Below are 27904 nucleotides of genomic sequence, written 5' to 3'. Positions count from 1 at the left end.
TGCCTAAAATCCTGGTACAGGGGAGGAGGCACAGCTTGGGTAGATAATTGAATTAGTGACGACGGGTCGAGAGTAGATGACAGCAAGGTATATTGTTAGTATTGTAATATATTGCTATATCACCATATTAATATCATGATATATGGCGTGATACAATATCGCAAGATGTAATATGCTGACAATATCATACACCATAATTCTGACAATATATCATGATATCATATAATAATATGATATCTAGGATTTAATGGACTTGTTGCCTGAGAGATCGGAGAGGGCTGATTCGCTGGTTGAGGGGCCGGTGAGGCATCTGAACGTATATTTGCTAGCGGAGGAATAAGCTGTTGTGTTTCTATGAAGATTAGTAGAGGCTTAAATATGTTGGTGTAGTTACTTACCCTTTATTCGCCCCCGGCGTCTAGCAAATAGGTAAGATTTATGGTCGGTCACTACTGGTAACCTTTTGAGTTCATTCACGAAATTAGTTATGTAGCGCTCCTGGGGGAGGCGAATAACGTCTTTGATGAGCTTGACTCGATCTTTAGCGTCAAGGTCGCCAATGTCTCTGAAGACCTTGTAGTTATTATTCGTGGCAATGTAGAGCGCGATAATAGCAAACTCTTGTCCATATGTGTAAAAGCGCTCTTCAATGGATCCAGGATTCGCCCCCTGGCGGCACGCATCGAGTACACGTCGTATTGTCTGCTCCGCTTGCGTTCTTGATTCTCCTCAAGACGAACCCTGAACATACTCACAACCCTAAGCAAAGAAAGCACTCTTGTTGAAATGTTCCCAAAGAGAATTACTTCGTATAAATGTCTTGAGCCTCTTTAGGACGTTTTTCAAACGCTGCCTTTAGGTCTAGGTATTCTCCTGTCTCGAATTGAACAAGAACTTGGGACGGCATTTTGTGGGGAAGACGGTGGGGAAGCTGGATGGACGTGGGCAGAGAGCTACTTTTAACGCATCGGCGATTCGCGTAGACCACGTGCTGAAGCGTCGGGCGAATGCTGTGCCGACGTGAACAAGGCTCCTTGTCTTAAGTTCGGCATTATAGTTTTCCCGTATCCCGAGGCTGTCGCTGATACTACCAAAAGCTTATATTGTGATGCTCAACAAAGTTCCGTGACGTGTATAGAGGACAGGCTCTCAAAACCAGCTCTTTGCTATGCCTACTACGCTCGAATTCCACGGTCGCAACCCCATCACATTCGAATCTGCTGAAAAAGTAGAAGCGAACGTCATCCGCCAGCTAGGTTACGGTCCTGCAGCAGCAGAGCTCCGGCAGGAACTTTGGAAGGAGAGAAGAGAGATTGAAGCCATTGCTAAACATCACCTTGGATTAGGAAGTGAGCTCAGCTACACTGTCCTCGAGCAGTCGACATGGATCCAAGGCGGCTTCAATATTTGCGTACCTATTGAGGCAAATCTTGGCAAGTTATCGAAGAAACTTATCTTTCGATGCCCGATGCCACACAAGCTTGCCGAAAGCATATACCCCGGCACGGTAGATGAGAAGCTCAGCTGTGAGTTGGGAGCATATATGTGGATGCAGGATAAGTGCCCTGATATCCGTATCCCTCACTTATACGGCTTTGGCTTCTCGGACAGCCGACATGTGAGCCACCTTCCTACAGTCTATTCCGTGCCGTTCCTAATTCTGTTTGGAGTCTAGTTCGGCCAATTTACCCACGCAGAGCACCGACCTCTCCATGTGCGCCTCTCCCGCCTGTTCTGGCAGTGCTTTTATAGCCTCTTTCGATACCCTACCCTATCACAATATACGCCCCACCAGAAGAGGAGCAATTTCCGTACGCCCTATATGCTGCTTGAGTATATAGACTCAAGCACGGGTGAGATGCTTTCAAACACGTGGGAGGCACAACGGGAAGACCCGGCTTGCAGGAGGAGGTTGTTCCAAGGCATATCACGCATAATCTTGTCTCTCGCCCGTATACCTCAGCCGAGAATAGGATCGTTTCAGTTCCACGACGATTGTGCTGTGACACTGACAAACCGGCCGCTTACATGTACAATAGTAGCACTAGAGAATGAAGGCACACAGAGGATAGCACAAAAGGATGACACCTATGCGTCTACTGAGCCCTTCGTATCCGACATGATTACCTTCCATGACAAGCGCCTCCTCAACAACCCGAACGCAGTATACGACGCTGGAGACTGCCGTACCCAGATGACCCAGAGGATGCTACTCCGGGCTCTCTCACATCAATATATCAACCGTGCTCGCCGTAATGGGCCGTTTCTGCTGCAGCTTACCGACGTCAATCCCTCCAACATCTTTGTCGACAAGGAATGCAACCTTACTTGCCTTGTCGACCTTGAGTGGATATGCGCTCTTCCTGCGGAAATGCTTGCAGTACCATACTGGCTTACTGGACGACGCATTGACGAGATAGAAGAGGATCACTTAATTAAGTTCAGCGAAATACGACGGGAGTTTATGGATATATTAGAGGAAGAAGAGCAGGGTCTGGGAGAACATAACATTTCAATATCAGGAGCTATGCATGACACGTGGGATTCAAAAGGAGTTTGGTATTGGTATTGTATATCGTCGGCGAATGCTATGCTTACTCTTCTTGTGGACCACATCTGCCCTGCATTTTCAGCAGAACTATATTCAGACTTCGAGGAGGTTCTGTCGAAGTTTTGGTGTGAGAATGCAGAGGACGTTGTTCAACAAAAGGTTGATGATAATATCAAATATAATGAGGAACTCCGACGGCGATTCGGGGAATCAGCAACTATATAGTGTAGAAGGAGGCATTGGTCAAATAAAATAGGATCCATCTTCAACAGTGCCCTCTAACCGCTATCAACTCGATTATTTGTTGTTTTTCCTTTAGCCTTCTTCTCCGCCGCCTCCTTTCTAGCCTTTCTCTCAGCTCTATCCCTCTTGGTGTTGTCGCCAGAGGAGATCACTATCCCTACATCGCGCCCCTTGCCGGGCGATTTGGCGATGGTGATTTCCTCTGTAAGCCTAGCCTGGCCGCTCTGGGCAATATGAGCATGTTGGACGACACCGCTATACTCCCCTACTCCCCCGATGAATGGTCGCCACCACTGTTGCCATCTTTAGCGTCGGCCATGTTTTGAGCTCCTGCGACGGTGCCGCTCTCTCCTCGCTCGTAAGAGGGCTCGATGCGTGAGGAACACGTAGCGCGTATGGCGAGGAGTCCGTTTTGCTTCATCAGTACATAGAAGTTAAACCAAATCGAAGAGACCACGTACAATATGCAAAGTTTAGCCTATGCGCTTTTCTCTCAAGAAGCTGGGTGAGCCTCTGATACCGTGGCTATCGCGGCTGTTATATATTTAGAGACTGTGACAACGCAGACAGACCTTGGCAAACAATCGTCGAGGAAATATCCAATAAAAATGCCTTGCTTGTACTTACTGTAACTCTATGGACAAGGTACCTGTACGACGAGTCAGCAGCTAATGATTTTACATTATTTCACATGGCTCTACGTTAACACAGACGTTATGTACCACTGGCTGCCTAAAGCCCGATAAATGATGAGATGCACCGCGACGAGCGTTGGGCCGTCAGAAACGGTAGTTGATCCTTCCGGGCTATTATTAAATACATAGACGAGGATCATATTCATATATCACATTGGATCTGCTCTATCCTATCTATAGACGCTCATGGCATAGTTTCCACCACGTAGAAGCTATGATAAGTATAAGAAGTGACCCTCACAACGTAAAATCCCACAAGAGCCGCCTTGCGACATGGTGGAACTTCGCCTATTTTGCCTTCGGCTGCATTGTGCTCCAGTGCGTGCGTACTGCGCCCGGAGTCCTGCCCGGAAACTTGCTGAAGATCCACTTCCAAGACTTGCCCTCCTCTTGAACGCTAATAACCTGTGCTTTTAAAGCGATGACCATTCACTATATTTCACATTATCCTCGCTCGAATATGCGTCACCGTCGCCACTGGTATAAGGATCGCGGTCGTCAAAGTCATCGACATCGGAGCTTCTTGACGCTGACCATTGGCTATACTTCCTTGTGTCCGAACGTCCCAGTTCATCCTCGCTAGAACTGTCGCCAGAACCAGAGTAAACGATGTAGGTGGACGTCCCTCGCCGCTGATATAGAAAAGCGCTAGCGCCACTGCCTTCGTCAAGCCGGGACCGCCTTGCACCCAGCGGGATAGGGCATGCGTTTATGATGGACTTCCCACTTTGAGATTGGCAGGATGGCGTAAGTCGGCTAAAACCAGTCACCAGGAACGAGTGTTGCTTCAGCGGCTTGATTGTGAGGTCCTCGATATTCCCAGAGTGGCCGACACCCTCGATAAGTTTAGAGAGCTGGGCAAAAGAGAATTGCGGCTCATGACAATCGTCCCGAAAGAATGCAGAAAAAGAGTAGTAATTCGGGGAGTGGAGACGGAATGTGACCTCGGTGAGCAGTGGCAGTGTGTTTGGATGATTCGCTGAGGATGCCGCAGCCTAGGAAAGAACTAGGTGGCGAAGGTAATTGGCTGTTACTGCCACAGGCTGGGACAACTCTCGAACCATGATTATGTGGCTTCCAACGGGGCCTTTTCTGGGAGCAATTTCTCCCTTCCTGGGTAAAGCTCGGCTGAAGATGCTGCCGACGCTTCCCTTGCGTTGGGCCAACGTAAGATAAAAACGACCTTTTCCGCTTGGTGGGGTATCGCCTCCGGTCGCTGTCGTCTGACTCAGCTTCGGCGGTACTGGGCTCGTCGTCGCTGCAATTGTCGCTATTGCTCGTCGCTTGTTCTTGGCTTGGGTACAGGGACGGACTGGGCGGGGGAAGTTCGTCGGCCAGTTCAGTTATTGGCGCTACCCTCGCGGTATCTTCGTCTGACTGTTGCAATCCATCATCATCATAGCTATTAATATTCTCTTCTTCGTCTTGCTGCTGCTGCTGCATCTCCTCCGAGGTAGGATTATCGAATTCAGGCGTAGCTTGCCTGCAATAGGCACAATCTTCGTGAATGAGTTGGCCATGTTGTGAGGATCTTGGCCGGCGTGGAGACTGCTTGCGATGACGCGCAGAAAGAGGCTTTGTCGTCTCAGATTCAGCACAGGCCGCACAAGCCGTAAAAGGGTCTTCTGTGTCGATCCGGCCGTGTAATGGCTCGCTTAGAGGGCGCATGGAATCTAATATCGACGATACTTGGTCGGGATCGGAAGTAGGCGTACGTACGGCTCGGGTTGAGCACAATCTTAGCGCGACCTAAAATCTCCTGATCCCCGTTCATATTTTCCCAGTTAATTTCGTCCTCGGAGGCACAAAGTTCGTCATCTCGCAGCTTAATTGGATTGCCTATACAACGGCAAGAATCACGTCAGAGTTTGTTATGTGCGACGCGAGATATTAGGGCTGCTCACCTCGGTCACCACTGGAACTGACGTTCAATGCCGACGTATTTTGGTCGATGGACCTCGCGTCCTCTAAACATTCTTCCTCCACACCAGAACCCGCCTTCTGTAGGTGGGTATGCAAAAGTTCCTCGATTGTGGGGAGGTAGTGGTCGTTATAATCGCCAAAGTTATCGAAATATGCAATGCTAGTCTCAACTAATACTCCAAAGTTAGTCATCTTGCTACAGTGGCATTCAAGTCTCTCAAATACCTTGATTTCCGGGCATGCCGCTCCCATTGTCATTAGATGCTGCGCCTACTGCTGGCAATAGAGCGTCAAGTGCGATTCCCATCTGCTTAGCGGGAGCGTGGTCGTTGAGGATGCTGGATTGCTGTGATAGGCTCGCGGCGAGCTTTCGCACCCCGAGGACGCGTGGGCACATATTCATAGGGGACAAAAGTGGCCATGTCGAGGGCGTCAAAATCGATTTGAAATATTTCACCAACTGCAGGCAGTGGATCGAAAGACTCATATGTAGGTTCTGGTCGCATCGCGCTGCCCCTCGTGCCATCTTCCTGTCCAAAATACACCAGAGCAAAAAATCTCTGCGTCTCGCGCAGGAATGGCCCCAGGCATAATCCACCAATTGCAACATCACAGTTCTGAGATTGCCCGGCTCCACGGCCTCGCCGACGAGCACTAAGGTGGCCGCATGAACTCCGATCCCACGCAAATGACCTATCGAGTATCGCAGTGGTGGCGCATCCCAGACCGAGCCAACGCGAGGTATTTTCGCGACTGGCTGCGTCCGGCGGCATGTGTGGCCCGAAGCGTCACCGCACTTCAAATCTCCGGCGCTCTCTCCCTCAAGGGGCAGAAACAACGGTCCCATGACAACGCAGGCCTAAGACTGCTCTGGTCTCAGCTCTTGATAAGCCAGTGTGATGCAGATCCAAGGCGCTAGCCGCGGCCACGGCGTCGAAGTTATGAGGTAGGATCGTTTCGGACTCGAGCTGAATGGGGTGTTCGACTGCAGCGTGACGTCCTAGAGGAGCCTAGCCAACGTGAGGCATTTTCACAACTGGCTGTGCGCTGCGTGATGTGTACGACTCCGCCGTCCAGCGCCTCCAATCTCCTGCGCACTCTGCCTGAAGGGGAAGGACAACGATGCATCATGAGGCGGATTCGAGGCGGGTTCAAGGGCGCTCCGACCTCAGCTCCGACCTCAGCCCCCCGTAACCTGCATCACGAGCCAATGCGAGTCAGACTCGACGCGCTGAGCGTCGCCAGAGTGACGACGGGTTATGGTAGGAGGCAGGATCGTCGCGGAGTCAAGCCGGATGCGGTGTCTGGCTGGGGTGTTTCCGTCGAGGAGCCTGGCAAAAGTGGACCAACACCAGAAGGGCTGAAAGGCGCCCACATTAGGTGCATGTCAGGCAGACGACAGAGCGTCGGAGGCGAGGTGGCGTGTGTTGGGTGTCGGGGAATTGACAGAGAAGGGAAGGGAAAGAGGGAGGGTAGAATCTATATATGCCGTGAAAGCGGCGGTGCGTCCGTGCACGCGCCTTGCCTAATGCAGACGGATTCCTAATGGAGGTGGGAGCTGTTTCCCGATGCGCACTTGCCCGCATGTTATTTTACAAGAATATAAATAAATAGTGTCTTGATGTGTTGGACCAAGACGAATAAATAAAACCCATTAAAAATAAAATAAAACATTAAAATAATTGCCAAAAAAACCCAATTGCCCTTCAACTATTAACTAATACCGTTCAAGCTCCCCCTCATCACTCCATAATTCCCATCCCTCATCCACCTTTCTATAGAAGGCTTCCAACCCCGACAAAAAAAAATTACAATTATAAATACAAAACTTAAACCCGAATAGCACCCCACATACCCTGTATCATATTCATACAACCACAGAACCTACACCATCATTCCCATCCCTCTTGGCCCAAGGCCCCAGCTCAAAGGATTTAGGGCTCAAGGGTGTCGATAGCCGCCTAGAACTACCCCCTATACTCTCAGACCAATGGCTCCGAGCCCACCTCCCCCCCTTATCAGCAGTGCCTCCAAACAGCCCCCCATAATACTCCAGCGAAGCCATCTGCTCCATAAACGTTGGTCCCCGGGCATCCTTGTCCTCGCTGCCGAGCCACATACTCTGCTCCCTAAAGGTCGTCTTGGAGCGGGTCGAGACGTTACTCCTGTAGCTCTTAAGCCTCTGCAACATCCCGGTAGGGGCCTCACTTGGGCCCTCCTTTTCTTGCTCAAAATCCCACGCGCTGAATGACTTCCTCGAGTCCGTATCGCTCCAACTCTTCCTCTTGTCTACTGAAGCCAAGAAGGAGACCAAGCGCCTCGTGCCATCTTCCGTCATCTCGATCGAACCCGCATATGAGCTAATCGCTAGATCGATACGGCTACCACCCAGCCCGTCCAGCAGGTGTCCTAGCCCTGGATCTTGCAAAGCTTGCAATTTGTTCTCATCCCTCGCAAGTTTTCGTAGTGCCAACGGCTCGGGCACCGCCTGACGTCTGCTAATCTTCGCTGCCGCTTCCTTGTCTGCACCGAAGAGCATCTCGCCGCGCGACTGCACTCTTGCACTCGTGCGGTGACTGCCGCTGAAGAACGGGCTCGATCCTGCAGTACGACGACCGGGTAGTTGCGAGAGTGACGATCTGCTATTGCCTAGGTTGGTACCTGGTGGGGAGTAGGCCATGTTGAGAAAGGTTTGTAGGGGCTGAGTGAATGGCGAAGCAGAGTTAAATGTCAATGGGAGGCTGTCATTCGTTGTAGTCGTAGGGGAGGGGTGGCCCAGGTAAAGCACGTCGGTGGATTCGGTGACGACACTCAAGCTGCTGCGTGGGCGGGCGGCGGAGCTTTTGATTGGGCTGCCTGGGGTGCTTTCCCAGGTGCTCTCCTCGACGGGGCTGACTGATGTACTGTGATTATGTCCATTGGCGCGACTTGTTTTGCTCCAGGGTTGGACTGTTCTGGTGCTGCGTTCTGAGCCTGTGCGTTGGAGACTAGTACTGCTGTACTGTTTGCGCGGCGTGTTTAGAAGGGGGCCTAGATCGCTGGGAGTTCGATGCCGTTTGTGCGCGCGGTATTTTGTCGTATTTGTCGTGCATGTCGCCTCTGGGGGTTGTTCGAGGTTGGGTGATGCCCTGGGAGTTGTACGGTAGGGGTGGAATGAATGTGTACCGCCCTTGGTGCGAACTGCAGAGGGAGCTGCAGTGATGCTACGAGATTTGATCTCCTCGTCTGGTTCGTTGGGGAAGTTTTGAATGATTATGATATCGGGGTCATCGTCGATTGAGTTTTCAGACCCGCCTGTGCCTTGAAATGGACGAGAGAAATCTTTGTGGCCACTATGACCCGCGTTAAAATGTGGAGATAATTCGTCGGAGTACTTGGAGGACGAAGAAGATTGTCTAACGGTTGCAACAGAATACTTTGTACTGAATGGGTCTGGGTTGTCAAACGTAACCTTGTCCATATTTCTAGCCTTAGCTCTCAACCCCGGATGGGCACTTCCTGGACTCCCATTCAGGCCCAATATTGAGAACTTTTTTTGAAGCCTTGGTGTTGAGATATCTCTTTTTGATAGAGGTACTATGGGATCCGACAGTTTGAAGCGATTCCGTTGTCGTCTCCCGCAGTACAACAGAATCCCAGCCATGAAAATCACTCCAAGTATAGACAAGATGATAGCCGCAGCAAGCTCTCCTCGTGTCAAACCGTGTCTTGAGGCACTATCAGTTGTGGCTGTCGTGGCTTCTAAACCATTGGAATCTAGTGTTGAATCTTCAGTCTCAATTATTGCTGACGTGTGAATACCAGATAACGTACTGGGAGGCTGCGAAACGACAGTTATGGTAAATGACTTCAAATCCGGAGCCGTCTTGGAAAGAGCTAATTTGGGTGTCGCGGCCATGGTTATGTTAATTGATGATTCCTCAGCGGATTTGGAAACATCTCCTGATAGTTTAAAAGCTTTCGAATCGAATGATAACCATGATACTTGTGGGGAAATCGATACTCCGATATCGACAGCAGTTGGGTCGACGAAAGCCTGGCTAACATTGTATGAGAATGGTTGGCCAATAGTAGCGTTTATTGGGGCAGTGTCGCCGTCGGAGAATATATTGTTTGCAAGTGTTACTCGAATGACGACCGTCGCAGTTCCACCATATCTGTCTTGAGCCGAAACTGTCACATTAAGCGGCGATGCACTTTTCCGTCGTTCCCGCGGGGTCCCATATAGAACATAGGTGGTATTGTCGAACTCGAGCCAAGGCACCTTAGTAGTAGCGACGGATATAATATCCGCCGTGTTTGCTACTTTGCCATCCAGTTTCAGACTCCCGGAGAGAGCCTTGAATTCAAATGGTTTTCCAACAAAAATTTTCATCTCTAGAGCCGTGTCGTCCCACTCAATCTTGTGATTTTCAACCTCGATATAGAAGGGTACTGATGCTCCAGCAAATCCAGGCACATCTAACGCAATAAGGCGGATTCCGAAGCGCTCATGGGGCTGGGTTAAAGCCTTCGAGTCCGGTGTTTCTCCCGAGAATGTCATTGTGGAGTTGTCAAAAGATATCCATGGAGGCAGAGGCGTGTTGTCCATTGTAACTGCAACCATGCTGATGGGAGATGGGCTTTCGAAGTATGCAAACGTGCTTCTGCCGACGGGGTATGTAAACGTGCCTGCGCTGAAGCTAAAGCTGAATCGAGACGATGTGTTGAATATAATAGAGTTCTGCGCAGTGTTCTCACCCTGAGACTTTAATTGAGCTTCAATTGGCATCGTAATTTCTGGCGCCTTACGTGTCGAGACGATCAAATTTGACCTCATGGAGATGGACCCAGACCCGTCAGTAGCAATAATATCCATGGTCGGCGATGTACCAGAAGCCAAATCTGGCGGCGTGCCGGACAGAGTTCGAGTCGCGCTATCGAGAGACAGCCAACTTGGTGCATTTGACAAAGCGTAGGTCAATGCCTTATCTGAAGAAAAGGTCGACTCCGAAAGTGTGAAATTGAATGGTGTTGAGCCTCGCGCAACAGGTGGGAACTGAGAGTTGAAAGGGAGATTTATTGTAGGCGTTGCTGCAGCGAGACCTTCTAGAAGCATAATCATGCATGCAGTCTGCGACCGCATCCTTCTCCACACGTGGCCACGATGCATATAGAGTTGCATCTTGCTGCTGTCCGAGGGGACTCGGATTTTCACTCCAAGATGGTTTCTCCAGATGGCCTGGTAGAAATAAAGAATCCACAGCGACACAACATGAAAGAGCAAACGAGATATCAAAATAACAGGACAAAATGGGAGGGAAGGATCCCGACATAGCAAACCTGACGAACCTTCGCGGCTGCGTTCTGCCGTCCCCATGTCGAACAAGGCGGCTGCAGGCATCATCAAACGGAGACCCTCCCTCGCATATCTGGATTACCTTGCCACGAGGTTTAATGTTGTGTGAGTGGAAGAGGTATGACGAGAAACGGCAGCCAGGGCGTTCATAAGAATGTTCATTCTGCAAGGGGGGCATGGTTCTGTAACTTATCAAGGGGCCAGACTAGTATGCTGCCATCTCTGGAGAGTAATAAGGCTTGATATCTCCCGACGAGCATATCCAAGGCCCACACCCGGTATCCATGCCGAGAAGTCCACTACTTCAAAGCAGATCGACCTCGGTTTAGATGCTCGAGCCACGAAATGGGAATTTCGCAACCTGGCTCTGGTTCAAACAGGAGTAGAGAAATGTGAGGTATCGCTTTTCAATTGACTGATCAGTGTGTGTCCGAAACACGGAGCATTCTCAACGGTATGCTTTGTATAACTCGCAAACTACTGGTCACAATGCTGTATACAGGAGTAACTAGGAGGTAACTAGGAGGTAACTAGGCGGTAACTAGGAGGTAACTAGGGGTAAACAGGAGCGCCATAAGTATGCATACAGGTCTATGCTTTCTCCCATACAAAAAGACAACTCGTTTACTGCAATTTAAGCACAGACCTGTATTCATACTTATGGCGCCGTACTGTAAACAGGTAAACAGGGGTAAACAGGAGATTAATAGGAGGTAAAATAACAATACTCGCGTAGAGAATGCCGTAGTTTGATGCTCACATTGGTACAGTAAGTACAGTTATAAGAAAGAGTACGTACTGTACTTCTCAGATTGATGTCAGCGCCTTGGAAAGGAGGGTCAGGCTTGCGGCTTTCCCGCTGGCACTAAACTGAATCTGGTAACACCACAAACTGAAGTCATGTAACATTTTGATACATCAGCCCAAGATGACGAACAACCTTGTGTACCTAGAGTAGTAAGTCAGATCGATATCAAAACCCTCCGAGCGATGATCTCCCGCGTCCCATCTCCGGAATTCTTGCCCCTTTCTATCGGCGAAGACTTGACTCCTCTCCCGGTCTACAAGGCCGCATCAACCACGTCCATAGACTTTGACGGGCTGCTCACAGCACCACTACAGCTCCATGAAGACCTGAAAGGCGGATGTGGGGGCCAACTATGGCCGGCGGGGATGGTACTCTCAAAATACATGCTGAGGGAACATAAACATGATTTGAAATATGCTACAATGTGAGAACACAGTCAGCAGAGCTGTTGTCTTGAACGGTGGCTATTGTCGTTCCAATATCACCTTCTTCCAGTTCCCGGCTCAACTCTCACGAAAAAAAAATCTGGTCAGCTGACATAAAATTTTAGACTCGAACTTGGAGCCGGAGGGGGACTCGTTGGACTCGCCGTCGCATTAGCTTGCAATATTACGGCACCGATATACATTACAGATCAAATTAATATGTTGCCGTTGATGGAGCAGAATGTCAAGCTCAACAACCTCGAGTCACGTGTTACCCCTTTAGTGCTGAATTGGTATTTGCAAACACCACGACTCCACCGGATTGCTTTACTGACTACTAAATAGGGGCGAGCCTCTGCCAGAAGTCCTATCTTCGAAACCTGCGACGCATATTCTTGCGGCTGACTGCGTCTATTTCGAGCCGGCCTTTCCTCTCCTCCTCCTCACTCTCACCCAGCTTCTCACTGCTTGCGACCAGGCAGTGATCTACTTCTGCTTCAAGAAAAGGCGGCGGGCCGATGCGCAGTTTATGAAGGCCGCGAGAAAAATATTTTTAATTGAGGAGATCGAGGATAAGGATAAGGAGGTGTGGACCAGAGAGCAGCTGTTCATGTATACGTTCAGGAGCAAGATTCCGAAACCTAACGGCCACAAAGCGAAGTAGATAGAAGCTACAGCATTAATATATCACGTAAGGCACCTGGCTTTGGTGCATGGCTGAGGGCTCTGTGAATTTTCCTATGGGCCAAGAGTAAATATCAGGGTGAGAGGTCTAGGTTTGTTCGCATGTTACTACGTTGTATTGAACCTGTATGTAGGTGACCTGCCCCGTCAACCGACTCCTGTTGGGGCAGGTCACCTGTATATATATGTGGAGACTTAATTAACAGACAGGCTATATGAGACGCAGGGTCTAGTGACGTCTTTATGAAGTAAGAATGTGTTAAAAGTTACTTTGGATGTTAATGAGGGCTTGGGTTTTGAGGACACCAAATGAGAAGGGCTGAAAGGCAATTCAAATGATAGTCGATTGGAAGGTTTAAGACTGAGCAAGGGGAGGTCGTAGCTGAATATAGATGCATAGCATTGAAAGAGAATAGATCTGTTTACAATTGTGCCCTTCTGCTTTAGATAGCAAAGTTGGAGAACAAGTATAGGAAGAGGGATGGGTGAAAGGGTGAAAGGAGAGGGGGTAATTAAAGACCCCTGTTTGTATAGTTGCATAATTGACAGGATAGATCTCAGATCAAAGGAAGGGACTCTTTCTAGAAATAGAGATTGAGAATGGGAATAGACCCCTTTGAATTTGATTGGATATTTTTTACGAGCAGACAGTACTAGTCTCTGTTGGTTAATACTCGCTATCACTAATTCACGGACTTGGACACACAAACAAACTCATAAGGTGCAGCTGAAGGATTGAAGGACAGATGCACACACAAATGCACACAAGTGCATATAATTGGTAAAGAGTTAGTTCGGGGTCCCTAGGCTGCTGCATTATAAGTCTTTACAAGGGAGAGTTTTCCCACGTAGAGAACAAGCGGCAATAATGAAGCCATATCTACTCTCCAGTATCTGACCCCTTTGGAGACTTTTGAGACGCACGAGTTCCCTTGTGTCACATTGGACTGTTCGTGTGACCACCAGCTCATTTGGATGATGGGTAAGTTCTTACAACTTGGTGGCACACCAGCATCGAAGATGAGTCGACCTATCCTGCTATGTCTGGTTATCTGGCTCCTCCTGTCCTTCTTCTTCGTCCATAAATTCGGCCAGTCACAACAAATATCCGTGGATCGACCAACTGAGCGATGGGCCCTGGACTTCGGCGCAGGTTGCCCTCTAGACCCTGCTGTACAGACGCCAAACACGAGCACAGAGGCGAAACTGGCGCGACCTCTATCAGCAGGAGAGCTCCTCTGCCGACCCTTGCCTTCCGACCACTCTTCGGTCCCGAAGCTGCTCCATCAGAGCTGGAAAACCAACGAGCTCCCCCTGAAGTTCGAGAAATGGAGCACGGTGTGCCGCGAAAAACATCATGACTGGGAGTGGGTGTTATGGACCAACGAGGACAACCTCAACCTGATAAAGAAGTACTTCCCCTGGCTCGAGGAAAGGCACGGTTCTCTCGGAATTTGTACATGTATATGTTTGGCGGGTGAGTTGCAACGAAACAACTTGAGCCATGACAGGGACGTTTTGCTAATCATCCTCCCCCTTCTCTAGAGTTTATATCGATCTTGACACCGATTGCCTCCGTTCTACCTCAGCCGCCTTCGAGGCCTTCGACATCCCAAATGCCGATAACGCCACCGGCGGCACCGACGACAAACACACCAACCAGTTCGCCGTATTTGGGCGCATGGGCACTGACGAGAGCTTCGAGACGATCCCGAATGCGCGGATGGCCTCCTCTCCAGGACACCCATTTTTTCTCATGCCCCCACTGTCCGTACGAACACGGGTCGCAAAGACCAAATCGTTCATCTATTGGTAGTTTCTGGATGAGTAGGGCACGAGAAAACGCGACTGATGTATGAGACGTGGGCGCAATGGACAGAAGATGAACCAGACTCTAGCATATGAGATGTAGTCACAATGCGATGAACTCTATATTGACTCTCCTTAAACATAGTGAAATCAACCCTGAATTTATATCTACTTCTTCCCTTTGAGTGTGATGACAAGTGCCTCGGCCATAGTCTTGAACTCTACAGCCCTCTCTTTCGTCGGTTCAGCGATGTAGTCCTCAGCGGCCTCGAGAAGAGGTCGTAACAACTTGCCGCCCTCGGGCCATCTTACAGTAGTCGGAGGTAGTAATTGTCTCATATCGTCCAACTCTGCCAGCACTTCCACCCTTGCTTCTCTCGTCTTCGTCTTTGCCAATGCCTCTAGACGTTGGATTATTCCATCTATATAATCAGCAAAGGTCGGTATGGGAAATAGGGAATCTACCTTGTTGTGAAATTGGGGACTGGGTAGTCTTGGTGGTCTTGCGTTTCTTCCTTGGTTCCATTCTGCTTATATATAAGTATAAGTTTAAATAATTTGGTTGGGTCCTCTCACGTGTTGCTTTTTGTTCTAGTGTGAGGTTGAGATTATAATGTAAAGTTGAGATTATAATGTGAAGTTGAGATGGAACTTCACCTTAGCTTATACCAGAACGCTACACGATCAGCCTCACTTTGCGCGCCTGGTAGAACGCTACTCGACCAGTTTCACTTTGCATACACCTTATAGCAACCTTTGAGAACGCTACTACCAACGACAACGTCCCCAAGATATCCGATAACGTCCCAAAGATGCCCCATAACGTCCACGAGATGTCCAACCTTCCTATCCCCGAGCCCAACTCCACCCCGACCGAAAACCCCACCGCAGCAGCTGTCCCCAGCCAAGGTTGCGCAGCCAACATCAATCGATACCTTCTCGCAGAGTTCGCAGGGGACGTATTACTCGCAAGGTCAATCATTGGCCTCCAGGGAATTCGCTCTGCATATACCAGCTCAGCCAAAAGGTTCTTTGGGCCTAGAGCCCAGAACGACATTGCCTCAGATGACACCCGCTCCGACTTTATATATTTTACCAGTCTATATAAGACCACCTACTATGGTGAAACTGTGCACATTGCGGATTTTGCCGCTGCTGTTGAAATGAGGGGTTATATAAAAATACAATTCGACATCGATTTCGATGTTGAAGTCCTCATCATGACTCGGTTATATGTCCGATGTCCGACAGCACTACAAGACAGTGTCAGCAATGATGTATAGGGCGATCCTACTCAGCATCTACAAGAAATGCATGCTCGGAGTTCTATCTCTCGCAGAGGACATCGACTACATTTTCAAGATCGGTCGGCTCCTGGACGTGGGAAAAAATACGATTCGGATGCACGGAACTCATTGCCTCGACTTGCGCCCGATTATTCGACTGAGCAGTGCGTCAGTTCTGGTAGAACTAGGCATACCCGCAAACGACCATCTCCTCGATGCGGTGGATTGGTGCATGATCGCGATAGATGAGCATGGGAGCGAGGAGTTTTTATACGACCTCCTGGTCGCGATGGGCCTTGTCGATGCGGATACGTCTGGGTTCGCCGACCGATTGGCACTATGAGCTATAACGGAACCCTGATATTTCCCTTCTCATATGCCTAAGACATCGTCGGGGCTCTGCTGCATCAGGACATGGTCGAGACAGGACCTGGCATACAAATGATAAATCCCAAGATATCGCCAGGGCTCTACTGGGCAACGGATTTGGTCGGTGGTATGGTCGAGATTGCCGCTTGATATACAATTTATTTTCCTATTTTTAATTTGCGTTTTTACTTGGTAGCGACCTACTCAGCAGTAACCAACTCGATGGGTTCGGGGCAGGTGATGGATCTTTTTTATTTTCCTGTTTTTAATCTGCATTTTTACCAGGGAACGGCCAACTCGACAGGTTCGAGATGGGGGCATAGTACACAATCGACGAATTGTTTTTATTTTCCCCTTTCTACTCTACATTTTACTTGGAAATAGCTTCCCGAATCAATATAATTTATTAAAGCAAACCATGTCTTCTACCTGCCATATACTCCTCTAGACAACATCATAACCCTCTGCTACAAGATCATCCAGTGTAGCGCATTCCGCCCAATCACCATTCGCCAGATGGAAAAATCCGGCCACGTTCCCAGTCCTCTCCTCGACGAATGGAGCACCGCAAAGGCCATCCATCATCTCAGGGCTAGTGGCTCCAAAGATTCTGCAAGTTATATCAATTTTCCACCTGCTTACGGGAATTGGAGGGTGTCCAGGCGGCCGCCGTGGGCACTCCATCGAGTCGCTCCAGTATTGAAACGAGAGAAGGCCTGTGCTCATGCCATCCACCTCGAACCAGGCACCTCTAAACAGCTCACGTCGCGCAGCTAATCGCCTTGGCGGTTCGGCTTGAAAGTAAGTTCCATTTGTAAATCTGTTCGAATTTGCCGGGGTAAGTTGGACCATCGCAATATCGAGCTCTGGGTATCTTTTAACGATGTTTCCTATCATATCCCCATCGGCTACCGGGTGAAAGACTTCTCCGCTATCATTGGCTAGAAATCCGTGGTTTGCGATGGTTACAAACATCGATGATCCTTGCCTCAGTAGCACCCCGCATGTCGTTGATTGGTTGACCTCAGCTTCAGCACCAGAACTTGTAACTGGCCCAGTTGAGAGCCTCACCCCTGGATTAATCGCGCCCCAATTGGGATCTCGGAGGTAATTCGAAATATCTTGTGGTAGCGGCCCGATGATATGCCCTGGGAGGTATAGGGTAGGATCTAGCAGCCGTTCTCGAGTATGGCTACCCATACTCTGGAAGAAGGGGGTTGGGTCATGATGATAGGTCGTAGGTAAGCCAGCCACATAGTATGGGAGAGAACCTCTTTCATAGAGTCGCCCATCGCCATAGACAAGTTCAACAATAATGCTAGCCGGGCAAAAATTCACTCTTCGTACCTCGGCGAGCTGTAAAAGCGCAGAAACCACCTCATGCATTTGTGATTTTTCAGGTCTCTGACTTCTTGGCAAACGAAGATTGGGGCATGGGTCTGCGAGACGATAGTTGAAGTATGGGGCTCTCCCTGCGATATCCAATCCTTCTTGGCCAATAGGAACGAAGATGACGGGAGTGCAGGCGACGGTGAGTGGTACTGGGTTAGGCGGGTTTAAAGTCTGAAGTACTAGTATATGCTCGTACCATTCAACCTTTGCTGCGTGATACCTGTCCAGGATGTATGCCAATTCATGACTACTGGCATGTCTGTAATTTTGGTTCTCTTCGCTCCAGAGAGAAAACGGAACGTCGTCGTGTATGTGCCGAGCACCAAAACCCCTAGGGCCACTCCATCTTGGCTGAGGATCTATATGTGCATAAGAAGCTTCTGGATGTGCATGAGAGATGTCGATGTCACGCTGACGCTGACGTTGATCCCGGGACTGAAGTTGAAGTTGACTGAGGGCTAGGTCTTTGTCTAAGTCCATGTCGCGCTGATGTCGATCGTCGCGCTGAAGCTGAAGTTGATTGAGGGCTGGGTCTTTGTCTGAGTCCACGAAGGTTAAACTACTCTGTAGTGCTTCAACCGGTGTTGACTGTCTAGCAAGCTTTCCATGAGGAGGTCTATAATGTGATGATAGAGAACTCGGAGCCAAACTTTCCATGGTATCCATCGTGTAGACAGGTTGTTATGGAGGGTGGTTCTCCGAAAGTGCAAATGTTGATACCAGTGAGCTATGGAGTGTATTTTTTTACTGGAAGGTGCAGATGTGATTGATACTGAAGTGAGTTGATAAGTATTGGATCAGGTGCCAGACCTAGGGCTGCTAGCGGATCGGTGGCGCTAGGCAAGAGCATAAATACTATACAAGCTGGGTGTGAGTCAATCTTTGTTATATATCGACCCATTTGTGACTATGTCTTCCGCCTACTCTATCCTCCTCGACCTTGACCATGACCACCTCCTCGACTACAACCACCACCTCACTCCCCCTCCCCCTGAACCAGTCAGTGTTGCCAGTAGTATATTGGTTCTTGGCAGTATATTGCGATATATATCGCAATACGAGTCTTGGCAATATAAACAATATGCTTGGCAATATGATATGGCCTTCCTTCATTCCTTGGCAATATGATATGCCCCACATTATATTGCCAATATAAACAATATAAACAATATCGCTTATTATAATACACTGTTACGACGGAACAAGAAGGCTGGCCAACTACAGGACAGGAAGGAGGGAGGTTGCATGAGACCGGCCCTGGTACCTGGAGGGGCAGCGGGGAATAGTAGTTCTGAAAGTATCACGTGACGGACTCGCAGGATGATGAGAAGAGTCCTAAGAGTCCAGGACTCCGAGGACTCGAGTGAGTTCCCAGGAGTCCACTAGGCACGTGACGGACTCACAGGATGATGAGAAGAATCCTAAGAGTCCAGGACTCCGAGGACTCGAGTGAGTTTCCAGGAGTCCACTAGGCACGACGCCACTATATAAGTAGATAGTTAGTTCTTAGATAGGAGCTTCGTGCTCAACTCAATACAGTATTTGTTATATACTAGTAACGTGTTACTTGAAGCCTTTGTGTCTGATCCCCTGCCTCCTCTGATAAGTAAACCTTTACGCAAGAGAACCTCTGTGTCTTCTATCGTTTAGAAGTCAGCGTTACACTTTGAGCACCACTTCTACGAGGCACTGGCTCATACACAAAGCAACATGTCTGCCGTCAGTTCGAAGGGGAAAACCCCCACCACGCCAACTTCGTCTCAGAGGTCTAAGCCTGAGAATGAAGAGATGCCCGACGCACCCACCGTCAACGAACTCAAGGAAACTCTACGCGTCAAGTTGCCCGACACTTACTCCGGCAACCGAAAGGAACTTGAGGTGTTTTTGCTACAGGTCGAACTGTACCAGCACTTTAATGACGAGAAGTTTCCCACCCAGGAGAGCTATGCCCTGTGGACTGCGTCCTACCTTAGGGGGGAAGCCCTGCGATGGGTCGAACCATTCCTCAAGGATTATTTCAAATATGAAAGTACCAATGGAAGCATGGCAACTACGCAGACTATGTTTGGCAGCTGGAAAGGATTCTGCAAGGAAATCTGACACATGTTCGGAGACATTGATGAGATTAAGACTGCGGAAGACCATCTGTTTGCACTTAAGCAGACTGGCAGCGCCCTCACGTACTCCACAGAATTCCAGAGATACGGCAATCAGACAGGATGGGATGCCAGCGCACTCATCAGCCACTACCGACGTGGGCTGAAGAGCCATATACGTATGGAACTTGCCTGTTTGGAACAACAACCAACGGACATGGTAGCGCTAATCGAACATACGGTCCGAATCAACAATCGACTATACGAATTCCAGAAGGAATGTCGGATTTATGACAAGCCCAAGAAAAGTTACCCCTACCGGGGAAACGAGGGCAGACGACGGGATCAACACCCGCGAGACAACCGTTGGTCGGACCCAATGGAACTCGATGCCACGTTCAAACCTGGACGACCCCGTGACCCTAAGAAAGACAGACAATTCAAGGAACGACTCTGTTTTAACTGCGACAAGCCAGGCCACATGGCCCGAGACTGCAGACAGCCAAAGAAAGGGAACGGCGGACGCAAAGTCGGCAAACAACTCAATGCTACCTGGCAAGGCCGGGGAGGTTACAACACCTCGGGGACAGGACAGTTGAACGCAACGTTTGTGAACAAACAGGACTGGGGAATAAACGGCGAAAGCACCCCAGAAGACGGGAGCTCAGATGAAGAATCAGAGGCGGAATCGTTGACCGTCTCGGAACAGGAAACCTTCGACGAACTCGCACCTACGGAACCAATGAGTCCACGGTGCAAGAGCGTAGTAAGACGCATGGCAAAACACGCCCACGCGAAGATTAGGGCCGAACGATACAAGCCCAGCGGCCAGAGGAGAATCCCCACGCTTAAGGGCATCTACGGGAACCTGTTACAGGGACTTCCGTTAGAGTGCAAGGTGGACGACGGCAAGGATGACCTCTGGAGATACTACGACCAACTAACGAATACCCGCAGGCTGCTTGGCACGTCCCCAGACGTAGCTAAGTTGGAAGCCCAAGAAGCGGAAGAACTGGAGAAGGATGTCGAGCATATGGCTAAACTGAAGAATATGAAAAGCGTCGAACTTTACTACCAGGACCGCAGGAGAGCCCTGGAGAAGTACGACGAGAAAGCCAGAGGTATGCTGCGACAGGAAAATGCGAGACCCACTCCACGCATCGAAAGGAGAGCCATGGAGCAACTAGACACGTTCTCCACGCCTCCAAGGGAAGATAGTGCATGGGTGAGAGGACAGCGGGAACTATCAACGACAGACGCAACAGAGACTGATCATCCCTGGCACGCGTATGTCTACTGGGAGTATTGCAGCGAAGATGACTGCAAGCTCCACTGGAAAAAGAAACACCAGAATCAGTTGTTTCCCCGATCCTCGCCCAGGATACACTTCAGAGACGCAGAGCAAGTTCACGCCCTCAGGCGAAGCCAGTCTGAAGGAGACTTGCCTATCAAAAGCGAACAGGTATACAAGAAATACCCACATCTGCTAGACGAAGCAGAAGAGCGAGGGAAACGATCTCACCAAGGACCACCATTGGAAGCGGATGAATACTATCCTTCCTCGGACGAGTCAAAAAACTAGGAGTCCTCGACGGTAGGCCACCGGCGAGCGACACGAAGAGGCCTAGTACAGACCAGCTATGCGCCACGACGGGCAGCATGCAACTATATGTGGTCGCTAAGATACAACAGCGACACCTCCGAGCAATGATTGACTCAGGAGCGACGGGCAACTTTATGACAAAGAAAGTAGCAGACACGCAAGGTTTCAAGACGCAATTGAAAACTGAACCATACCCGTTAATGGTCGTAGATGGAGAGCCCATCTCGACTAATGAAGGAATGGTGACCCACGAAACGGTCCCATTGGAAATGGTCATGCTACACGGGCACAAGGAAACGATTCAGTTTGACATCGTGCACATGGACAACCATGCGTGCATCCTTGGTGTGCCATGGCTGTCATACTGACATTCGTTGCACTCAGTTTGCTATCAAACTCAAGAGCAAACTTAGAAATCTCCTCCTCAAACCTACAAGTCACCATACATATCTTGGCTTATCACACCAACAACAGAAGCAATACTACTCAACGATTGCTGCAAACTCTTCTACTACATCTGTTTATGCTACATACATCACGGCATATCATTTGGACACTCATTGAACAAGTTATTAAGAAAATCTCCTCCTTAAGGGGGTGGGTCAATACTACCACATGGCATATCTCTACCAACTAGAGGCCTAGGAACATGAACGATAGCTCTAGAAGCTTCTACAACCCTCTATGATTCATTACACGTCATTGCTCCTTAGTTACCCACAAGATTGGTTAAGTTATGACATAATTTGTCTATAGGTACTCTGACCTTGGACCTCCTTTTCACTTCCTATAGGCTAGGAACCCAAGAGATGGTTCTATGGGATTCTCTTACGTTCACTACATGATTAGCAAGCTAGTTGTGGGTCGCACTTGATTTCTAATACATTTACCAAGCCTGGTTAGTCATGGAAAGTCATGGAAAATGAGAGAACTACACTCCTTTGGCATAAATAGGATTGCCCTTTCCTTAAGAAAGGGCAAGCAGGCAATACAGTAAATCGACTAGCACATACTTCTACGTCTTTTCTAAGCTTCCAAGCATTGATCTTGTTATTCTCTGTTTTTGAAAAGTCAGTGAGGTGCTAACCTCTGACTTACCCCTGAGTTCTCAGACTCAACATTTGTTGCAACTTGTCTAAACCACTTCACCACATCATACACCTGATTGCTGCGTTGTGGAATAGTCTAAGCTACAACCCTTTGGCTCTGTTTCCTAAGACAGTGTGTTGTCTTAGTAAATTCATCCCTTCCTTGGGTGGCTAGATTCTCATATCTGGTGCACCCACCATTACAATGGCTCAAGAAACACAACCCCCAGATCGACTGGTGGAATGAGAAAGTTGTGATGAGCCAGTGCGCGTGTGAACAACGGACGGACACGCGACAACGGGAAAAACCCTCCCAGGGCCGGAAGGAGTTATGTGCAACCTCCGAGCTCGATGACCTAGCCCAGGCATCCTCACCGACGAGTATACCGGTGGAGTACAAGGAATACGAGCAATTATTCCAGGAAGGCCCTAAGAACGAGGCGCTTCCTAAGTACCAACCATGGGATCACGAGATACCTTTGGAGAAAGACAAGAGTCCACCGTTCGGACCAATATATCAGCTATCGGAAAAGGAGCTGAAGGTACTTAAGGAGTACATCGATGATAACCTAGCGAAAAGATTCATCAGACCATCCACATCACCAGCAGGAAGTCCGGTGCTTTTCGTACCAAAGAAAGACGGCTCCCTACGGTTATGTGTGGACTATCGAGCATTGAACAACATCACAATCAAGGACAGGTATGCCCTGCCGTTAATCAACGAACTACACGATAGATTTCAAGGAGCAAAGATCTTCAGTAAGCTAGATCTGCGAGGAGCATACAACCTGATCCGAATCAAGGCTGGGGAAGAGTGGAAAACAGCATTCCGCACCCGCTATGGCCTATTCGAGTATCAAGTCATGCCCTTTGGGCTAACAAATGCACCCGCATCCATGCAATGACTGATGAATGATGCTTTGCACGAATACTTAGACATCTTTACCATTGTCTACCTAGACGATGTCCTGGTGTATTCAGCAACCAAGGAGGAGCATGTCAAGCATGTCAAACTCGTCCTGAAGAAACTAAAGGAGTACAGCTTACTCCTCAAACCAGAGAAGTGCGAGTTCCATAAAAACCAAGTCGAATTCTTGGGTTACATTATTGGAACGCACGGCATCAAGATGGACCAAGCAAAAGTAACGGCAGTGTTGGAATGGCCAACACCGACCACGGTCAAGGAAGTGCAAGCCTTCCTAGGCTTTGCCAACTTCTACCGAAGATTCATCTCGGGATATTCCAAGGTAGCTCAACCACTCACGGAGCTTACCAGAAAGGATCTCGAATTCAAATGGACGGACAAGGCAGAGGCTGCTTTCCAGGAACTTAAGACAAAGTTCACGGAAGCACCTATCCTTGCTACATTTGACCCTGCAAAGAAGATCATCCTCGAAACGGACTCTTCTGACTTCGCAATTGGAGCATGTCTGAATCAACCAGACGAGAACGGTAAGTTCAAACCAATCGCGTACTACTCTAGGAAACTGTCACCCGCGGAACTCAATTACGACATCCACGACAAGGAGCTACTGGCTATTGTCGTTGCCTTTGAGCAGTGGCGAGTATATCTTGAGGGACCCACTGTTATGACGGAACAAGAAGGCTGGCCAACTACAGGACAGGAAGGAGGGAGGTCGCATGAGACCGGCCCTGGTACCTGGAGGGGCAGCGGGAAATAGTAGTTCCGAAAGTATCACGTGACGGACTCGCAGGATGATGAGAAGAGTCCTAAGAGTCCAGGACTCCGAGGACTCGAGTGAGTTCCCAGGAGTCCACTAGGCACGTGATGGACTCGCAGGATGATGAGAAGAGTCCTAAGAGTCCAGGACTCCGAGGACTCGAGTGAGTTCCCAAGAGTCCACTAGGCACGACGCCACTATATAAGTAGATAGTATTTCCTTAGATAGGAGCTTCGTGCTCAACTCAATACAGTATTTGTTATATACTAGTAACGTGTTACTTGAAGCCTTTGTGTCTGATCCCCTGCCTCCTCTGATAAGTAAACCTTTACGCAAGAGAACCTCTGTGTCTTCTATCGTTTAGAAGTCAGCGTTACACCCACCTACCCGGTGCAGGTATGGACGGATCACAAGAACCTCATATACTTCACCACGACCAAGGTTTTAAACCGCAGACAAGTCCGCTGGGCAGAAACCCTCGCAGCCTACAACTTCACGATAACCTATCGCAAGGGCTCCGAGAATGCAAGAGCAGACGCTCTCAGCAGACAGACCGACTACGCCGGCCCAAAGGAAGAAAGACCTAGAGCAATTCTGAAGAAAACAGATGCAGGAATACAGTACAACGAGTTATTAGTGACGATCTCAGTCATCGAAGATACAGAACTCGAGGAAAGACTCAAGAAAGCTTACGCAACAGACGAATGCGCCAAGCGAGTCTTGTCCAAAGTCGAAGGCGACTTCGCCATCGACGAACAAGGATTGATTCAATACAAAGGGTTAGTGTATGTCCCAAGTCAAATGAGACGCCCGCTGGTGCAAGAACAACACTCGTTACCAGCACACGGTCATCAGGGAGTAACACGAACCTTCGAACGAATCACCCGACACTACTACTTTCCAGGTATGAGGAAGCAGGTAGAGACAGTGGTAAGAGAGTGTGACATTTGCAGCAAGTCAAAATCCAATAGGCATCTGCCATACGGACAACTCAAGTCGACACCAGTACCAAAAGGAGTGTGGAAATCAATAGCTTTGGACTTCATCGTCAAGCTTCCACCCTCCAAGGACCCGTTAACAGGAATAGAATACGACTCTATCCTCGTCATCACGGAAAGACTCACAAAATATGGGAAGTTTATACCATATCTAGAAGCTAGCGATGCCGAGGCGCTCGCATATACCTTCATTCGAGTCATATTAGCCGATCATGGGATGCCAGAAGAAATCATCTCAGATAGAGACAAGCTCTTTACTTCGAAATTCTGGAAATCATTGATGGCGCTACTGGGAACAAATCATAAGCTGTCAACAGCTTTTCATCCCCAGACAGACGGCCAAACAGAAAGATTAAATCAGACCCTTGAACAGTACCTGCGAAGCTATGTCAATCATCAACAGGATAACTGGGTTCAGATCTTACCCATCGCACAGTTTGCATATAACAGCGCGATGACAGAAGCAACGAAAGTCTCACCGTTCTTTGCCAATTACGGCTACCAGCCAGAAGCATATAGGCAACCAAGACCGGATGAATCACGAGCTGAACAAGCCCTGATCGTGGTGGAACAACTGAGATCGTTCCACGAACAACTTGCGACGGACATCCAATTCTTAAATGAACGATCCGCCGCATACGCAAACAAGAAGCACAGTATGGAACCTGCCTTCAAGGAGGGGGATAAAGTATACCTACTCCGGAAACATATCAAAACGAAACGACCAAGCACAAAGTTGGACTTCAAGAAATTGGGACCATTCAAAATATTGAACAAAGTCAGCTCAGTTAATTACAGACTGCAGCTACCCAAGAAGTCTAGACTACACCCGGTATTTCATGTCTCACTACTGGAACCAGCAAGAGGAAATACCCCAATTGCGACCAACACCGAACTCCAACCCGAGAATGAGATAATCGAATATGAGGTCGAAGCAATCCTAGACAGAAGGTTAGTAGGACGTCAAGAAGAGTTTTTGATAAAATGGGAAAATTACGAACCTACGGATAATTCGTGGGAACCAACAAGGAACATCAGCAAAGAACTGCTGGAGGAATATCGACGCCGCCATCCGCCAGCCATTGATCCCAAGATGCAGGGGAGTAGGCCAGTGGATCGGAGGAAGCGGGGGTCCCGGTTACAGACGAGGAGGCAGCGCTAACTGCCTGTTCCTCGGCCTCAACAGCGTCACGCTTCTCAGCAGCCACACGTTCGGCCTCCTCTGCCGCATCAAGCTCGTCGAGGGTTTTCAAACCTCGCCGGAGCATATCTTTACCACGGGTTCGGATGAGGTGTTTCTGCTTCCGCAGACGAAGTAACTTCGAAAGGGTTTCTTCCTCTTCGCGATCCAGGCGATCCTCCTCTGGCTGAGGAATGGACAGGGCCAGCTGCTCTGTACAGAGCTATCCTCGATTTCAACAAAAACGGGCTAAGCAATGAGGCCGCTGCCATGGCAGCCGCTGGCCCCTTCGCGTCGCAGGCGGAGAAAACCAAACAGGAGATTGTCCTGCTTCCCAGTCACTGGGTATATCCCTACAATTGGAGGGAAAAGGAACCGCGTTCTATTTGCTCGGTTCAAGCGGAGACCTTCGACGCAAAGGCCTGCAAGGAGAGGCTAGAGGTGGACAAAAAGGGGAGCATTTCCATTACCTACTGGAGCCATACTCATGACAATAAGAACGACCACGCGAAGAATATCGATAACGTCAGTCAAAGCAAGGCACATACTTTTGTCAGTCGATGATTCGCCGAGGAGCTATTCTATTGTCTACAAGACGGGCTCGCCTCATAATTTTCGTGTTTTATAGTTTAGCTTACATATGCTACGTAATGATAATACTCACAGGCAAAGTTGATAATTCCTCTATGCTATCGAAAAAAAAACCGTGTGCATCCTGTACATGCATGCACGTTGAGAACATCTATGAGAACAGCCACATCATATAGTGAGGCTGTGCTTATGCACCTGCCGAACAGCCACATCATATAGTGAGGCTGTGCTTATGCACCTGCCGAACAGCCTTGGATCTCTCGCAACTGGTATCTCGATCCTTTCTAAATTCTTAAACATGCTGACCAGCCTACTCATCGCATTTAATATTGCGCATCCATCGCCCTACTATATGAAAGATGTCGTTTGGCTACTCCGTCGGCGATTTCATTGCTGGAGCAAACCTAAGCTACGGCTTCCTCCAAGCAGCCGGGGGCCCACGGAGGAGTACCAACAAGCTGTCATGGAAATTGGTGCCATGCACCAAGCATTCCCTCGGTAGGACGGATGACAAGTAATCCAACCTTGAGCCACGCAACGGTAAATGCAGCATCATGTATTGTGCTCTCTTCAATGAGTATAATGGATGATTTCCTTGCGAAAACAAAAGCGTACCGAGAACGGTTATGTCCTCCCACATAACCGTTCTCGGTACGCTTTTGTCAAGGAAATACGCTGTCTGACAGCTGGCAGAAGATGGGATGGGTACTATTTCGAAAAGAGGAGCTAAAGGCCCCTCAAAGATGCATTGCACATCAAGCTAAGCAGTATCTCGGTTTTACTTGCTACAGCTCAATTGTAAGATTGACCTACAGTTTTCACTGTAATTAACGCTGACACTAAAAAAGTCGCGAGCAAATGCCAAGTGCAGTTTCGCAATATCTAGTCACGTCTCCGAGTTTAGCTTTGATATCATCGCCTTACCACCATCTGGTTCGCAGTTAGAAAGTCAACTACCTGGACACCTAGATGTCGTGAAAATATCTCACCCTTTAACGGATACATTAGATATGGGCGAAACAGATGATAGCATAGAAGCAAGATTTGCCAAACTAGAAGAGTTCATGAATTAGCGTCGCATAAAAGAGCCAGCCAGCTCAATAGAGGCCAACGATATACAAAGCGCAGTTAGACAGCATAGTG

The 27904-nt window shown here is 48.9% G+C and overlaps 12 protein-coding genes across 12 annotated transcripts; 6 read left to right on the top strand and 6 right to left on the bottom strand.

Annotated features, from left to right (window-relative positions):
• Positions 1-237: 237 nt before the first annotated feature.
• Positions 238-907, bottom strand: VC83_08599 (uncharacterized protein; the record flags this gene model as incomplete). Its single annotated transcript, XM_024472147.1, has 5 exons — positions 238-352; positions 399-418; positions 478-669; positions 741-759; positions 807-907. 5 exons carry the CDS (start codon positions 905-907, stop codon positions 238-240), a joined length of 447 nt encoding a protein of 148 aa, XP_024320277.1.
• Positions 908-1105: 198 nt separating this feature from the next.
• On the top strand, positions 1106-2806 carry VC83_08598 (uncharacterized protein). The gene is made up of 2 exons (XM_024472146.1): positions 1106-1618; positions 1676-2806. Exons 1-2 carry the CDS (start codon positions 1169-1171, stop codon positions 2774-2776), a joined length of 1551 nt encoding a protein of 516 aa, XP_024320278.1. The 5' UTR covers positions 1106-1168; the 3' UTR covers positions 2777-2806.
• A 1559-nt stretch (positions 2807-4365) lies between these two features.
• Positions 4366-5157, bottom strand: VC83_08597 (uncharacterized protein; the record flags this gene model as incomplete). The annotated part of the gene is made up of 1 exon (XM_024472145.1): positions 4366-5157. The coding sequence occupies one exon, from the start codon at positions 5155-5157 to the stop codon at positions 4366-4368; it is 792 nt and encodes a 263-aa protein (XP_024320273.1).
• A 222-nt stretch (positions 5158-5379) lies between these two features.
• VC83_08596 (uncharacterized protein) lies at positions 5380-6259 on the bottom strand (the record flags this gene model as incomplete). The annotated part of the gene is made up of 2 exons (XM_024472144.1): positions 5380-5582; positions 5638-6259. 2 exons carry the CDS (start codon positions 6257-6259, stop codon positions 5380-5382), a joined length of 825 nt encoding a protein of 274 aa, XP_024320274.1.
• A 282-nt stretch (positions 6260-6541) lies between these two features.
• VC83_08595 (uncharacterized protein) lies at positions 6542-6958 on the top strand (the record flags this gene model as incomplete). Its single annotated transcript, XM_024472143.1, has 1 exon — positions 6542-6958. The coding sequence occupies one exon, from the start codon at positions 6542-6544 to the stop codon at positions 6956-6958; it is 417 nt and encodes a 138-aa protein (XP_024320275.1).
• A 134-nt stretch (positions 6959-7092) lies between these two features.
• On the bottom strand, positions 7093-11137 carry VC83_08594 (uncharacterized protein). Its single transcript, XM_024472142.1, has 2 exons — positions 9226-11137; positions 7093-9168 (listed from the first exon to the last, which is right to left on the bottom strand). Exons 1-2 carry the CDS (start codon positions 10796-10798, stop codon positions 7280-7282), a joined length of 3462 nt encoding a protein of 1153 aa, XP_024320276.1. The 5' UTR covers positions 10799-11137; the 3' UTR covers positions 7093-7279.
• Positions 11138-11697: 560 nt separating this feature from the next.
• Positions 11698-12688, top strand: VC83_08593 (uncharacterized protein). The gene is made up of 3 exons (XM_024472141.1): positions 11698-11982; positions 12109-12276; positions 12329-12688. The coding sequence occupies exons 1-3, from the start codon at positions 11741-11743 to the stop codon at positions 12645-12647; spliced, it is 729 nt and encodes a 242-aa protein (XP_024320269.1). The 5' UTR covers positions 11698-11740; the 3' UTR covers positions 12648-12688.
• A 999-nt stretch (positions 12689-13687) lies between these two features.
• Positions 13688-14498, top strand: VC83_08592 (uncharacterized protein; the record flags this gene model as incomplete). The annotated part of the gene is made up of 3 exons (XM_024472140.1): positions 13688-14079; positions 14213-14438; positions 14496-14498. The coding sequence occupies 3 exons, from the start codon at positions 13688-13690 to the stop codon at positions 14496-14498; spliced, it is 621 nt and encodes a 206-aa protein (XP_024320270.1).
• A 146-nt stretch (positions 14499-14644) lies between these two features.
• VC83_08591 (uncharacterized protein) lies at positions 14645-15002 on the bottom strand (the record flags this gene model as incomplete). The annotated part of the gene is made up of 2 exons (XM_024472139.1): positions 14645-14898; positions 14942-15002. 2 exons carry the CDS (start codon positions 15000-15002, stop codon positions 14645-14647), a joined length of 315 nt encoding a protein of 104 aa, XP_024320271.1.
• A 286-nt stretch (positions 15003-15288) lies between these two features.
• On the top strand, positions 15289-16105 carry VC83_08590 (uncharacterized protein; the record flags this gene model as incomplete). The annotated part of the gene is made up of 2 exons (XM_024472138.1): positions 15289-15704; positions 15760-16105. The coding sequence occupies 2 exons, from the start codon at positions 15289-15291 to the stop codon at positions 16103-16105; spliced, it is 762 nt and encodes a 253-aa protein (XP_024320272.1).
• A 377-nt stretch (positions 16106-16482) lies between these two features.
• Positions 16483-18247, bottom strand: VC83_08589 (uncharacterized protein). The gene has a single exon (XM_024472137.1). It carries the CDS (start codon positions 18187-18189, stop codon positions 16576-16578), a length of 1614 nt encoding a protein of 537 aa, XP_024320222.1. The 5' UTR covers positions 18190-18247; the 3' UTR covers positions 16483-16575.
• Positions 18248-27457: 9210 nt separating this feature from the next.
• On the top strand, positions 27458-27834 carry VC83_08588 (uncharacterized protein; the record flags this gene model as incomplete). Its single annotated transcript, XM_024472136.1, has 2 exons — positions 27458-27559; positions 27610-27834. The coding sequence occupies 2 exons, from the start codon at positions 27458-27460 to the stop codon at positions 27832-27834; spliced, it is 327 nt and encodes a 108-aa protein (XP_024320221.1).
• Positions 27835-27904: the final 70 nt, after the last annotated feature.

This window comes from Pseudogymnoascus destructans (genome assembly GCF_001641265.1).
Source record: "Pseudogymnoascus destructans isolate 20631-21 unplaced genomic scaffold scaffold_28, whole genome shotgun sequence".
Lineage (NCBI taxonomy): Eukaryota > Fungi > Ascomycota > Leotiomycetes > Thelebolales > Thelebolaceae > Pseudogymnoascus > Pseudogymnoascus destructans.
Note: the sequence above shows the minus strand (reverse complement) of the source record. Positions and strands in the feature narration are given on the sequence as shown.